This window comes from Triturus cristatus, chromosome 3_2, assembly GCF_964204655.1.
Source record: "Triturus cristatus chromosome 3_2, aTriCri1.1, whole genome shotgun sequence".
Taxonomy (NCBI): Eukaryota; Metazoa; Chordata; class Amphibia; order Caudata; family Salamandridae; genus Triturus; species Triturus cristatus.
In genome coordinates this window covers 817,731,334-817,747,350 of record NC_140584.1, presented here as the reverse complement: position 1 = coordinate 817,747,350, position 16,017 = coordinate 817,731,334, and the positions used below count along the sequence as shown (strand labels likewise).

At 48.3% G+C, this 16,017-nt stretch overlaps 1 protein-coding gene across 2 annotated transcripts in view; it reads right to left on the bottom strand.

Moving 5' to 3' along the window:
* Positions 1 to 16,017, bottom strand: part of ALS2 (alsin Rho guanine nucleotide exchange factor ALS2) — a 1,262,853-nt gene that overhangs the window by 844,004 nt on the left and 402,832 nt on the right. For both annotated transcript variants that reach the window (XM_085648975.1, XM_085648976.1), the window contains exons 7-8: positions 15,631 to 15,727; positions 12,717 to 12,794 (exon numbers count right to left, since the gene is read on the bottom strand). In XM_085648975.1, the coding sequence (XP_085505101.1) occupies positions 12,717 to 12,794; positions 15,631 to 15,727 (175 nt within the window). The remainder of the gene's footprint in view (positions 1 to 12,716; positions 12,795 to 15,630; positions 15,728 to 16,017) is intronic.

Here is a 16,017-nt window from a genome sequence, read left to right as displayed (position 1 = left end):
ATACAGCCGCCCTCCAGGATCTCATTGACCGCGTCCATGCATTGGAGGACCACGCGGATGATGCAGAAGGGCGCTCTCGGCGCAACAACGTACGCGTGGTGGGCCTGCCGGAGGGCGAGGAGGGGAGACAGCCGGAGCAATATGTGGAAGTATGGCTACGCAACCTGATCGGATCGGAGAAACTCTCCCCGCACTTCGTGGTGGAACGTGCCCACAGGGTCCCCACACAGAGGCCCGCCCCGGGGTCCCGACCGCGGCCCTTCCTCTTCAAACTCCTCAACTATCGGGACAGGGATGTGGTGCTCCGCGAGACCCGGGGGATAGGCGACATCACTGTTGGCGGTAGACAGATGCATTTCTTCCCGGACTACACTGCCCTGGTGCAGAGACGCCACAGCAACTACCTGGCGGTGAAGCGTCGCCTGCGAGAACTAGGGATGTCATATGCTCTTTTGTTCCCCTCCCGCCTGCGGGTGGCCACCACGGATGGTGTCCGCTTCTTCGACACGCCATCTGACGTCTGGGATTGGCTGGAGGACACGGGGCGCAGTGATGGCCGGCGGCCGCGGAGCCAGGAGGCTGCCACACCGCGCGGCAGGAGATCTCGCCAAAGGCAGGGAAGGAGGCGGCGGCACGCTGAGGGGCGGGGTCTGGGGGTGGCCCCCAGTCCGGAGAAGAGCAGACTGGAGCGACAAGATGCGCTGGCAGCGGTGGCCACTCTCGGGTCGCCGGACGGGGGGAGTGGAGACGCTGTCCAAGAGCGGGGTGATGTGTTGTCCAGCGGCTCATCCTCCCCATCAACTATGATCTCTGACGACCAGCTGTTGCCGCTGGTCACTCCGCAGACATCGGACCAAGTGATGTAATATGAACGAAACTTTGAGAGATTTGGGGTCGCTGCTGGAGGTGCTCCTTGGGTATGGGTCCTGCAGCCCTCAGGCGGACACTTTGTGGCTCCTGACCGTGCAGTGGGCGGAGGCATGAGCTGCGGATGGGAACACACTTGCTGCTGGAATCCCGGGGACTGATGGACCAGGTGGGCTGCGGTGGTGGCTGGACTTCCGCCCCCCTGCGATGGGGCGGCCGCCCGAGCTGGGGTTCATCTGCCTTTGTGGGTGGCGTGGTGGGGGGGGGGGATCCTACACTCCCCGGGCCGGCGCTGCGCTCGGATTCTGGGGGTCGCTTCACGTCACATATACACAGGCATCCCTGCAGAAGTGCACCCGCGCGGATTGAATCTCACTTGCCTGCCCCCTAGCCACAATTGGGCTTAGCTCTACTTAGTGAGCATTGTTATATGGTTTGGACGATTACCCGTAGAGGGGTTCGCCCTGACAGTTCAGTTGGCCTGTTTGGCTCGGTTTTTCGCACGGCTTCATGGCGGTGCGTAGTTGCGTTGAGGTCCCGCCGCCCCCCTCCCTGGACGGGCGTCCCTACTCCCCTGCCACAGTATTACCCTTAGTCCTTTCCGCATGGCTGTTACAAATGTAATTACATGGAATGTCAGGGGCATGCATACACCGGCGCGGCGATACTCAGTCTATGCATACATGCAGCGACACGCAGTGGCAATCGCTCTCCTGCAGGAGACGCACATGACGGCCGGGGAACTGGGTAGGCTGCGTGCGCGCTGGAGGGGGCAGGTATATGGCACCACGTGTTCGGCGCACGCTAGAGGCACGTTGATATGGATAATGGCGGGTACCCCGTTTGTCTGTCTGCAGGTGCTGGTGGATCCTGGTGGGAGGTACACCTTAGTTCATGGGAAACTAGATGGCCAGCAGGTGCTACTGGGGTCTCTTTACGCGCCAAATGTGGAGCAGCCATCCTACCTGGCCAGCCTGTCGTCGGTACTGGAGCCGTTTGTCGGCCTCCCCTGGCTCTTGGGGGGGAACTTTAACTCCGTGCTGGATGTGCACATGGACCGGTCCATTCCGCCCCTACGGGGCACGCAGGTGGGATCGAACGCCAGGGCCCTCACCGCATGGCTGTCTCACTGGACGCTCACCGACCTGTGGCGGAATGCTCATCCGGGCGACCGCGTGTACTCCTACTACTCCGCGGTCCACGGCCTCCATGTTCGGTTGGATAGGGTGGTGGGCACCCATTCGGTGCTTCCGTGGGTGACCCGGGCGGAATACATGGGTCGGACGCACTCAGACCACAATCCACTTATTCTGGGGCTTCGCTGGAGGCCCGATAGGCCCCCGGTGCCGACATGGCGTCTTCAGACAGCGGCGCTGGAGGACCCGGAATTTCGGGCCTCCCTGGGCACTGCAATCGAACAGTATTTTGATCTCAATGAGGGCTCCACGGATAGTGAGCTGATAGAGTGGGACGCGCATAAGGTGTACATCAGGGGCCATTGCATAGGTGCGACCTGGAATATTCGGAAGCAGTTGGCGGGGGCTCTCGCCTCCTTGGAATCTCGCCTCCTCTCATGGGAGGTGCGTGGTGAGGGGGGGGGCTCGGACGCGAGCCACCTATCTGACCTCCGGGCGCAACATACCGATCTCCTTGAGCGGCTCCGCTGCCTTAATTATGCGGCGCACTCGGCCCGGGTACACGCTACGTCCGACAGGGCAGGGCGACTTCTGGCCTGGCTCATCCGGCAGGATACGACCCGTACCCCCGTGGGTGCGATCACGGGGCCGGACGGAGTGCTGGTTCACACGCAGTGGGAAATCCACCGGGCGTTCACGGCTCATTACACCTCGCTGTACCGGTCAACAGGCAGGAGGAGTGCGTGTGATCTGGATGAGTTCCTGGAAGCGGTGGAATTACCGGTGGTCCCGGAGGAGTACCATGAGGGCCTGGAATGCCCCCCCACGATGGAGGAGATAGGGGACGCTATTTCCTCTTTAGCCTCAGGGAAAGCGCCGGGACCGGACGGACTCCCGGCGGAATACTACAAAACTCACCGTGAGTCCCTTATCCCTAAGCTTCATAGTCTCTACTTGGCTGCCCTAGAGGAAGGCACATTGCCAGCGTCGCTGAAGGAGGCTTATCTGATCTCCCTGCTTAAGCCGGGGCGAGACGCCACGCAGCTGGGGTCCTATCGCCCGCTCGCCCTACTCAACACGGACTATAAAATATTGGCGAAGGTGCTGGCGGAGAGACTGACGCCGGTGGTGCCTACGCTGGTGCACAGCGACCAAAATGGTTTCGTGCCCAAGCGCAGCACTTCGCTTAATTTACGGCGGTTTTTTAGGGTGATGGGGGAGAGCACCCGACCATGGCCCAGGGCGGGCTGTTTGGTCCTGGACCTCGAGAAAGCCTTTGATTGCTTGGAATGGGGATACCTAGTGTCGGCACTGTCGCGGTTCGGACTGGGGCTGGGCTTCCTACAACTTGCGGCACTGCTGTACAAAGGACCCACGGTGCGGGTGCGCACGGGCCCATATGTCTCGGATCCCATCGTAATTGGCCGGGGCACTAGGCAGGGGTGTCCGCTGTCGCCCCTCCTGTTTGCGCTTGCAATGGAGCCGTTGGCGGCGACGCTCCGTGGGTAACTTGCGGATGGCATCCCGCTGGGGGACGCAACTCACCAGGTGTCCCTTTATGCGGATGACCTCCTTGTATATGTCAGGGATGTGTCTTCCATCCCTGAGGGGCTGGATCGCATCCTACACACCTTTGAGCAGCTCTCAGGCCTCCGAGTGAACGCGGCCAAATCCTGTCTGTACACCTTTGGGGGCGACGTCCAGGACCCCGGCTACTGCCTTGGAGGGGTGCGGGTACAGTGGCAGCCGGACACCTTTCGCTATCTGGGTGTCCAGATCTATCGCCGCCCGGCGGACCTAGTGGAGGGTAACCTGGGACGCGCTGTGACCGCGATCCGGACCCAGATGGCGTTTTGGAGCACGCTTACCCTCTCGGTGACTGGCCGAATAGCGCTCGTTAAAATGGTGGTACTGCCCCGTCTGCTGTACTATTTTGCCAACTTGCCGGTGTACCTACCGGTGTCCTTCTTCGCGCCCCTCACGCGCTCCCTCCGCGACTTCATATGGGGAACGGCGCGCCACAGAGTTGCGATGCCGAAATTGTGCCTTCCCGTGGGTGGGGGCTGGCTCGGGATGCCCTGCCTGGAGCATTACTATCTGGCCGCACAGCTGCAGTGGGTGGCTCGCTGGCTGGCTGACAGGTGTCGAGAGGATACGGCGACGGCGGAGAATCCGCCGCTGTCATTAACTGAGCTCCTCAAGATTTTTCATCCGACGACGGGAGCGCTGAAGCCTGAGCCGTTGCTGTTAGTGGTGGCTTGTAAAGTCTACCGAAGAAGCCTCCGGCTGACGAGGGCCACGCTCCCATACGCCCCGGCCATCCCACTGGAGGGTTCCCCTTGTGGGCGAGACACGTTGGGAGCTGCGGAGTTACGGGATTGGCACGCGGTTGATATTCACACCATGGAGGACCTATACCATGAAGGGGGCCTCTTGCCGTTTGCGACCCTTGCAGAAGAGACGGGGCTGGCGCAGGGCCAGTTTCTCCGTCACCGGGCCCTGATAGAGACTCTGGTGGGTCACTGGGGGGACCTGCAGGTGGAACCGGAGCAGCATTTAGTGCTGCAGTATCTCCATGTCATGGGCCGAGGAGGACACCTGATCAAGTGGTTCGCTGGGGCCTTGCGGATTCATGCGGCGCCGAGTCTGGGGACACTGCGCGAGAAGTGGGAGGGGGACCTTGCCCGCCCTATGGTAGACAGGGAGTGGGAGGGAGCGCTGAGGGGGCCGAGGAGGGTGCCCCGAAATATGAGATTCCGTCAAATACAGTTTTTTGACCTACACAGGGCCTACCTCACACCGGGCGCCATTAATAAGTATTTTTGCAGAACGGATGCATGCTGCCCCCGTTGTGCGACGCTTGGCGCCGACCTGGTCCACATGCTGTGGGGCTGCCCCACACTGCAGACATACTGGCAGGCGATACATGGGGAACTCCGCAGGTGTACGGGCCGGGAGATTCCATCTGAGTGGCCCACATACCTGCTGCATCTCTTTCCTCGACCGCCACCGGCTAAGGTGGCCTGTCGTTTCCTTGATCTGGGGATAATAGTGGCTAAGCGACTCATCACCAAGCGCTGGAAGGCAGATACCGCACCGCATGTGCGAGCGTGGCGTAGCTCTTTTATGGTGTGGGCAAAGGCAGAAGAGGTGGCGCTTCGGCGGGAAGAGACACTGAGCCTTAGGGCGACGCCTGTCGCCGCCCAGTGGGGGGAAATGAGGCAGACCCTGTTACAATCGGAGGAGGTGGCCCCGGGGGAGGGCAATGCTGCGCTGTAGGAGCCGCATTAGGCGATGGGGCACTGTTCACCTGGTAGAGACGCCGCGCTGGTGGGTGCGACTGGCTGGCTGGCGAAGATAGTGCAAGCCGCAGATTGGATATCAGCGCCTGATCCCTTTTTGAGTGGTGGGGGCCCGGGAGGGTGGAGCCTGATGGGAGAGGGGTCAGCAGAGTGGGGGCCGACTAGACTAGAAGACGCGAGCTGCTGTTGTACATTGTTTTAGTTGTTAGATTGTTGGAAGGACAGCTGCCCAGCTACAGAATGGGGAGTATAGCACTGTTTGTATAACTACTCGGGGAAGCACTGAGAATAGCACACAATTGGCATCGACGCTGGTGAGCGGATGCTCCCCACTAGGGCTGGGGCCATAACGATACGAATGGAGATGGATTTACTTATGACCTAACAGGTTATACTTTGGGACACAACCGGTTACAGTACACCTAACGTAACGCACCATGTTTGTATCAGTTGTACATTGGCGCCTGACTACAAGATTTATGTAACAATGCTATTTGATGAAGTATGATGTATTGTGTGGTTTTACCTGCAACGAAAACTCTAATAAACAGATTCCTAAATAAAATAAGAAAAAATCGTCCTCCCAAGATAAAGTAGATCACATAGCAATCCCCTAGTGCGTTATGCATGGTAATGCTCTGGCACTTAAAGAAGAGCCAGGCCTGGAGGTGGCAAATCCTACTATGTATGTACATCTCCCATGTCGTGCACTGAACTCACCCACTTTGCTACTCAGTACCTCGACATACGAGAAAACACAGCAGAATGGTAGTGCCAGACAGAACGCATATTAATGGGCACTCACATGACATTGAATGATTTAGAACAGATTATTAGTATCAACTTACCTGCCGATTTATGGTCAAAATTGAGGAAGGAAAATAGTGCAGAATTTGAGATAGATGGGGACTTCTTGGTACAGAAAGAAAAGGAGAGGAAGGTGGGCACTGAACCCCATGAGGATATTTGGAAATTGTCTGTCTGCTTAATAAAGAGACTAGAAATGACTGTTTCCAACAAAAAGATGGATTGCCATAGCCTTATAGCATGGAAGCAGGAGCCCGAAGAGAAGGTTTCAGCATATTTTGCTAGGATGCAAAAGGCTTTCACGACTCATAGCGGGATATCAATTGACATAGAAAGTACACTGTTCGCCTTGAGTAGCTGTTTTGTGAATGGATTGAGGGACCCATATACAGTGGCCATACAGACTTATGAACCTACATAAGACTTTGGAAGAAGTGCTGACCCTGGTTTAGCATTATAAGAAATTAGAGCAGGGGGAGGATAAGGTGAAGAAGAAGAAACATAGGGAGTTAAAACATAAAGCACTAGTACAACAGATGCAACAATATCAAAATAGGTGACGAGGAAGAGGGTGGGGATTTGCCATCAGTTTTTGTAAAGCAATTCCCTCATTTATGCTCAAATTCTCTTTGCTTGATGTAACATTCTCCATGCTTTCAAGATCTGCAATTACTAGGTCATGGAATAGATCGATTTTATTTCCAGCGCTCAATGATGGGCAGAATTTATATTTAGGTGTGAAACCAGAGCTAATGTGTTTGTCCGTAGTGATATTGAGATCTTCTAGGACTTGAGATTCAGTCATTTCATTGTCAGGTAAGTTCATGATTAGATCATATGTTGTTTTTAAGTTTGATATGTCTTCAATATTCAGGTTTGTATTTACTTGTTGGTCAGGCGTATTTGATCTTGCTGCCATTTCTGTTCTAGAGAAGAACTTTGTTCATTTTAATTTCCTGATGATCTGTAGAGATCGATTCTTGTCTCCATGTGGTCATAATGCTGCTCGGGGCAATAGGTCAGGCCTTTATTTAAAACAATTTCCTCATTTGTGTCCAATACATAATCTGACAGATTGATAATCAGAATGTTGGAGTCTGTGATTGTTACTTCTTTCTTCATTTTTTTATTGTTGTTCTGTTCGGGAGAGAATAACCCCTTGGTCTTTCCGATTCCCCTTTGTGTCTTCCTTCTCCGTTTGGGTTGATAGTTTGTTTCTTTCCTCTCCCTCTTCCCCGGCCTCTTCCTCTTTCCCTCAGTGTTCTCTGATCTATGTAGATCAGTTTCATCGGACTAGATCTGTTGACAGAACTGAGTGTGTTTATCAGGTGTACAACAGAAGTGATTTATTTGGAATGCGACTCAGACAATGTGACCATGATGACTAGATCTGGGCTAGGAGGAATACTGCACATCCCTCCTAAGTATCTGAAGGAGATAGACCACTGAATTTGGGCCACGCACACCAACGACAATATAAGAATGAATATAGATCCTGTACACATTACAGTCACAGACAGTACACGCTTACCCAGGATACCGCAATACAGAATATCATCAGAGGGTTTGAAGAGTCTGCAGAACATAGTAAGGGATTTAGTAAAAGAGGACATAGTCAAAGAAATATCAAGGAGCCCTTGTATAGCCCCATACTCCCGGTCTTGAAAAAGGGGGACGGTAAGAAGAAAAGAGACTCTTGGAGGTTTGTACTTGATCCGAGAGCGATTAACAAGATAGTGGTACCAGAGTTCCCTGTTGTGCCTAATATTGTTAACATACTATCTACGCCGCCCCCTGAGAAGTCCTAGTTTTCTGTGATAGATTTAAAGAACACTTTCTTCTACATCCTTCTTCATGAAGATAGCATGCAGCTCTTCACCTTCAATTGGGGGTAGGGAGGAGCACCTTCTGTTTTAAAAGGATCCCCTAGTATACAATCAGCTGTTAAAAAAAGGATTTGGATGGGGTCCAGTGCAGCCCTGGCTTGATTTTGATACAGTATTTAAATGACTTACTGTTGGCTGAAGAGGATAAAGACACTGTCAGAATGTTGAATTTCTTAGCTACTAATTGTCATAAGACTTCCCCAGACAAAATACAGTTTGCTCAACAGAGGTGCTTTATCTAGGTCCTTTCTTGTTGCAAGGCCAGAGGTGCCTGGACCCCCAAAAGGGTGTAAACCATCCTTGTGAGCCCACAGCCCACCACCCAGCAGAGGGTACTGCCTTCTTGGGCATTTTAAGATTGACGAGAACAGATGTTCAGGAGTTCCTCCCTTGGAAAGAGGAACATGCTGCTAGTTTCCAGACTCTGAAGAACATATTATGTAGTTCACCAGCTTAGGGTTTGCCGGACTATGAAAAAGGATTTCACCTGTTTGTACACAAAAATAATGGTTGTGTGCTGTCTATCCTCACACAACAACAGGGTGATCACAAGCACCCAGGTGCCTATTTTGTTCAAAAACTAGACACAGTAGCTCAGGCCCTTCCCCTGTGTCTCAGGGAAGTTGCAGCAGCGGAGTCTCCCTTCAACAAGCCAAGACTTTGGTTATGGGACATATTGTACACATCTCTGATTTTGCAGATAAAACAGCCAAGAGGACTGCCTCTCTCCTCACAGCCTCACGTATGTAGCCCACTCTGACATGGCAATGAGGCTGCAAGACTTTGCCCTGAAGGAATAGCTGAAATGCAGAAACAAGTTACGGAGGATGAATGGGGCATTTTGGTCAAAATTGGCACAAAGATTTAGGGTTGTTGGACGACTATGGGCAGAAAAAGATATCTCCTGACAGATGTCCTGTTATATTTAATGACTCTGATGATGCACTGCCCTACTCATTTGGGTCAGGATGGGTTGACCAACAGTATGCTGCAGTTTTGGGCAAACACCAAGGTACAGAGAATGGCTGAGCAGATATGCCATAGCTGTATGACCTGCGCTAAGTCAACTGTAGGCAAGGGAACAAAGGCTTCACCAGGACATTTTGCTCCTCAACAGTTGCCCTTCGAGGAGCTCCAAATAAATTACATTGAAATGACCTCTATTAACAAATTTCGGTATAGTCTGGTGGTGGTCTGTACTTTTTCAAAATGGGTGGAGGCATATCCAGTAAAGAACAATTGCGCATTATAAACAGCCAAATGTCTGGTAAAAGACCCGATACCCAGAGCTGGGTTGCCCTGGAAGATATGGAGTGACAATGGAAGCCACTTCATGAATGCCGTTATGGACAATTTGCGTAAGGACCCGAAACAGAAGGATTGGTGGAGAGGAGAAACGGGGTGCTAAAGAATAAAATCTCAAAAATAGTAGCATCATGCTCCTTGACTTGGTTTGATGCTCTTCCGTTGGCACTAATGAGCATGTGGTATACCTCAGACAGTAAGACTAAGTTGATCCCCCATGAAATACTCACTGGTCTATCAGCAACCTGATGTAGGTAGTCTGTAATAGAGAATTGACTTCTTTTGTTTTGGATGAGTTGTTGCACCAGTAATGTCGACAACTAACACTACGTGTTGCTTCCATCAATAAACAGGTGAAGGATGCCTTGCCAGACAATTGCAGGGGTCAGGTCACCCGCATCAACCCGGTGACTGAGTGTTGGTGAAAAGCTTTCAGAGCGCCACCTGTTTGCAGCCACGCTGGAAGGGGCCAGTTCAAGTACTCCTGGCCCCGCAGACAGCTTTTAAGTGCACTGACTACAAGAACTCAATACATGCCTCCCATGTGAAAAGAGCACCACCTAAGGAACTAACGTCTAATTCCACCACCACACCAGGCGGGGTATACCTCCCTCTAAACCTTTTACACCTCAGAGACCATGGTACCATCTCTACCTCAGAAAGACCGTTGGCTGACCAATTCATTCAGCATCTACTTCCCCTCCATCAGTGTCACTAAATAAAATTCTGAGCCCATCTTTTGAACTCAACTAACGGTAGACTTTTTATAGAGTTCATAGCCGTGAAATATTGGTGACCTCTCACGGCCTAGCGATGGTAAACAACAAGCAACAAAGTGAGAGGACCACTGAAGGCGAACGACCTGGATGGATTAAGGCAATGTTAAAGAGAAAGCGCTGCATTCCATTTGTCCTCATTCTAGTAGCTGTACCAGCTATTATTGCAATCTATATGTATGATGTGTATTATGTGCCTATGCAGGGTTCCAACAGTGATAGGACACACTGATTTTCATGCCCAGCGCTCTAAAGAATATCATGTGAATGTTGCCAAAAAAATGCTGAATGCTTATCACAAAGAATTGAATGTATATGAATGCCGTACCTGCCTGTAACTACCATGTGACACAGCATAGCATGCCCTTGTTACCGCTATCTCTACCTCTCAATAATTCTTGTTATATTCTCTTGCACACAGTGGCTACATGGTATTTGTATGGCTCACTGCCTATGGGGATAACATACAAATGGAAGAAGAGATAGCTATAAAATATACGTGTACTGGCAATAAGAATTCTATATGCTGAGGGGCATTCAACATTTCCGCAAAAAATACCTCCAAGCCCTTTCCTACAAACCCACTCTTCTTAATGATAAGGGGACATGGAGGGTTATGTTTAGTGTCAAATGGGTCGCAGAAGGTTGGGAGCAGTAACTGCACTTACTCCTTTAGTCTAGCCAATGCCTACTGCTTTATACTGCCAGTAGTAGCAGGTGCATGCCTCCATTTCATTTGTGGCACCAAGGCTTACCTGTGGTTACCGCCGGAATGGGGGGGAGATCATGTCATTTAGGAGTGGTGCTTCCCCGTATCCGACACATTCTAAAGCCTATGTCAGCAAATATCAACTATAAAAGAGTGCAGTTAGAGGAAGAAGGGGAAGAGATCATACTGATATTCTGCTCAGGAGTTCGGTAATTTGACACTAGGAATACCAACTATGTTAGGGGTAGCTGGAAGAAACAATAAATGAAACAACAAGTGTTCTAGCAACCAGCACAGTAGAGATTGTAGCTATGAGATAAATAACGCTTCAAAATCAGGTGGTGCTGGATAATCTTCTCGCTAAAAAGGGGGGCATCTGATGTAGGGCTTGTTACCTATGATCCAGCACTGGTTCCAAAAACCTGCTTGATAATCTGAAACTAGAATACTAATCTCAAAATAACCCTTGAAGCTGAGCAGTGATAATAGATTCAGTACTTTTACCCAAAGCAGGTATTGTAGAAATTAGCCTACAGTTCACCAGTAAATTAAAGTCTAACCCTGATTTTCCAAAAGCGGTAATTTCATAGCATTCTTTAATGAAGAGGGATAAATTAATAATTGCAAGAAATCATGAACTATACAGTAAACATCATAAGAGGAAAGAGCTAGATTTTTCTTTACCATAGATGATCACTTACATTTAGATATGTTTCAGAGAGATCAAATTCACTAACACCCTTATGCATCAACCCAAAATCCAGTCGGTAAAATACCGATTCGGTAATAGCTCCCGGTATTAAGGAAAAAATACCCAATCCCAATGCATCAACCCAAAAGCAGAAATCGCTATTTAAGGAATCCTTAAATAGCGATTCTTTAAATAGGGATTCCTTAAATACCGATTCCTTAAATAGCGATTGCATTTAAGGAATCCCAAAGTGAGTTTCCTTAAACGCAATGCATCAAAGTTAAAAAATTAGCGATTTCGCTAATAGGGGGAGCAAATTACCATGAAGATGAACTGCATGGTAATTTGCAAAAACTTTGAAAAATGCACTTTTGTGCATTTTTCAAAGTTTCATGTTGCGCACACACATGCCCTTAGAGCATGTGTGTGTGCAACATATGTGCACATATCATTTTCAGGGGTGCAACAGGGTGTCCTTTTGACACCCTGGCACCCTTGAAAGTGCTCCCGCTATTAGCGATTCGGTAATACTGAATCGCTAATACTGACTGGCTTTACATTCATTCCTATGGGCCTCCAAGCCCATAGGAATGAATGGGTAGGTATTCCTTATTACCGATTCGGTATTACCGATTCGGTAATAAGGAATATTAAGGAATCGCTATTTGAATAGCGATTCCTACATGCATAGCCTTTTGCTATTCCTTATTAGCGATTCCTTATTTTTCGCTAATAAGGAATCGCAAATGGCATTGTTGATGCATAGGCCCCTAAGTGCTTTAAAATTCCTTTGTACAATAATAATTTCCTTCAATTGAGTAGGGTTACCTTGATTAGGCATCAGAGTATCAATCTAAAATCTAATGTATGATCAGACAACAATAACAGAGAGATTGATTTATTTACGTCATCCATATTGAAGTCTGGTTTCAAATGGATGACCTGCTATATCAATGTGTCCATCTGTCTGTTGAACCAAGCCAATTAAAACAATCTGAGCTGCTCAACAACGGCTCCTGACTTCTCCACATTGGTAAGGACTTGTGGCGAACACTGGAGTAAAGGCACAAAACATTAATGTTTCTGTGACAACACAGAGATAAACAAACAAACAATAATGTATGGATTGAAGTAATACAATGAAGATAAACAGAGTGTCTTTCAATATAAGGAGCTCTGAAGAAACTAAATTGTACAAGAACACATTCTCACAAGGCACTATTGGATAACAAATTACCTTTGCTAAACGAGGAACTGTGCTTGGAGACTGGAAATGACCTAGCTGGCCGCAGCTGTTGTTTCCCCAAGAGAACACCTGTAAAGTTCAATGAAGAATGTCAAGGGCTAACTCTGAATGAAGAAGGACATTGGTTAAACATCATAATGATTTGCAGCCTTCACTCCACTCGATATGCCCAGGGGCACACCAGGTCACTGTCCATCGGGAGACCTTGAGTGTGCAGGCCCATGTCATATTCTCAGCTTCCCAGTGACTTACAGTACCATTTGGCCTGAGCCACACATTTGGTTTTACTTACTTTTATTCCTAAGTAGGCAGGTAAGTCTAAGGTAAGTCTCCACACCCTCAATAATTAGAAATCTACAAAGGTCCCCTGAATCAAGCCTTCCTTGTCCCTTCATGAATAATTAATTTCCCCTACAATGTAGGTGGAAGGCCATCAATTCACTTTAAAGTGCCATTCAATCAGCAAAGATTTCCTGAAATACCAACTGACACAGCTGACAACAGTAACCCCCAAAAAGCATTGGTAGGGGAGAAGTGCCTCCTTACGCCGCAATCTACATTCCTACCTGCTACACACAATAAAAGCCAAACCCAGACCCACCAGCTGGTCGCGAATTACGATTTTACCACACAATTAGGCAATGAGCGTGATGGCTGCAATTAAATGCCCAGGTACCATGAAAAACACAAAATAGTTTTTTTCCCGCTCAGTAGTGCAATACCAGGTTAGGCCTGCAGTCCCTCCCACAACACTGTTTATTTGTTTCTCCCTGCTGCTAAGTGCTTGAACAGTTGGGGGTCTGACATGAACTGCAGGGAGACATTATGCATGGCTAGCAAGACTGCTGGGGGGATCCGATTACTAAACTCATGTCAAATGAGAACATAGCAGTTCTGAATTCTAAAATTAACCCTCACATGGTCCGACTTTAACAGAGACCAAAGGGACATGGCAAACCAACTTTATATTCCTTTTATTTAACAAAATGTAGGCAACAGACCTACTGAGGCGATACAAAAGTTAGCGTCTCCAAACAGCATTTCGTGAAGCAGTCTTTGGGTCATCTAAGAAAACAATTATCAAAATAAATTAATTCAAGTTATTAATAAAAGAACAAGTAATTGATTATTTGAGGGGACTAACTAAAACTGATGCTAGCAGTGCACTGCTGCACCTGCACCTCTATGGCATTTTCCCACCATCTCCTAAACAAATACTGGGATCGGCTCCAATCCCACTGTCATTTGACAATGGTTAAAGCAGGACTGCACAGGATGGCACAAAGCAATAAAAGCACTGGGTGCAAACATCACAGGCTGTATATGTAGAGTGCCTGTTTACACAGTCCATGCAAAGGCTAGGTTTAGTACTCCAGCAAGATCAATACAATGCTGTATATCAGTCGCGTTTTATTTAACTTCTTTATCTCTGCTCATGTTTAAACAAATAGAGGCTTGACCGGGTATCACCTTTTTCTTCTTAGACATATTGTAGAAATTATCCACTGTGGAACTAAATCAAATTCCTCACACCCTTGAATGTTTGATGTCTGTCTACCAATTACAAGCACTTAGAAGCTGTTGATTTTATTGCATGTTCAGAATGTAAGTGGCTGTCGTTAGAGTTATAATATATTGCACCAGGATGGCCTGCCTTTAGATATTAGCCATTGGGAAATACGCTTACATTCATGGGTTCTTCTAATGGTCCTTCTTCGATTGGTCTTGAAAATATTTGCAAGGTACCAGCTGATAATACAGTTCAGGGGGACAAGGGTTTGCTGTAGAGATGTTTGCCTTATGTGCAGTCATAGGTTTGAACATAGCAGTTTTTGCAATGATTCAGAATTAGCTTCCCAAACAAAAGGAGCCCTCCATCTTACATCTTTCACTGGGACACAAATATTGAGAGAAAGTGCCTCATAAAGCCTATGCTTGCCTAGTAATCCTTCGCTGCAGGTAATGCATTTCTTTCCAAAAACGCATGAGTGTGAACATTCTGTTTTACTGCCCGATTAAGCCACCCCACTAAATTCTAAACTGGTTAACATCCAGCAATTCGCAGAGCCATTTGTGCACTTAAGTCTGACTTATACTTGCAAATAGCTTGGTAAATACATGCATTGTGTTAACAAAATGTGAACTTGCACTCTTAAATAATTTAACTCAAGTGCCATATCACCTTCCGTTGTAATACAGAGTACTTCAGAACTCACATATTTGTAGGTGCTCTCATATGTGCTAATGAGGTCATTAACGCATATGAAGTCACTTATCTCCATTTTTGTACAGCGCATTGGGTACTCATATGTTTCAAGGCTCTCTCATATGTGCTAATGAACAAAAAGGAGGCTCAGTGAAAGAAACTATTTGTCTAAGATCACAAAATTTGGTTAAGCAGGAATCTGAAATTTAACTCATATTTCTTTTCATTTGCTGCTGTGCAATTCAGCAACTAGATGGGTATACAGTGCTTTAAATGGGCAGGCACTGCCTGATACTGCTTTGTCTTAAGTCTTGGAGGATGACATTAAAGCATGGCTGCATACTGTTGTGATTAGGAGACAATACATGACAGCTTTTTCCTGGAGATTCACTTTTTGTGTGGACATAACTATTAAATGTCACTAAAATAAGGTAACGCAAAATGCCACAAAAAACGCTATAGAGCACTGCAAAATTGCCAGTTTTGCACTGCAAAATGTTCTAATCCGTACCACAATATCGTGCAGGGTCTGCATTACACTTAACTACTCGGACATCCATGCCCAAGTGCTCTAAAGTGAAAGTTCCTACCAGCAATACGCCTTCATAGAACAGAAACCATTAATGGTACAACCCTACCACAAATGAAAACAATATTTGTTGACACATGACTACCTGAAACATGTCATCAGCATACTACCTGGGATCTGGCAGTGAGAGCCAACGTATGGTGGCCACCAGCTTCTAGATGGATCACCTCCTTCCCATCCAAACTTCTCACACAGAGTGGCTGAAGCCTGCATTGAGAAAAAGTTAAGATATAAATGGGTTCTGCATGTCACAGTTCTACAACTATATGCTTAAATTCACTTTGTTATTTGTTAACTTATAATGAGTGCGTAACACAATATCAAAACACCCACTGGAATATTAAAGAAAGTCCAGTTCTTTAGGATACATTCATTATATTGAACTTAGACGATGGACCCTGGCACTTCTACTTCCATCATTTCTGCTGAGGTGTGACAACGGGCTCAATGGCGGGAAAGACTCAGCAGTGTGATAGTCACTATAAGAGCCAGCCCAA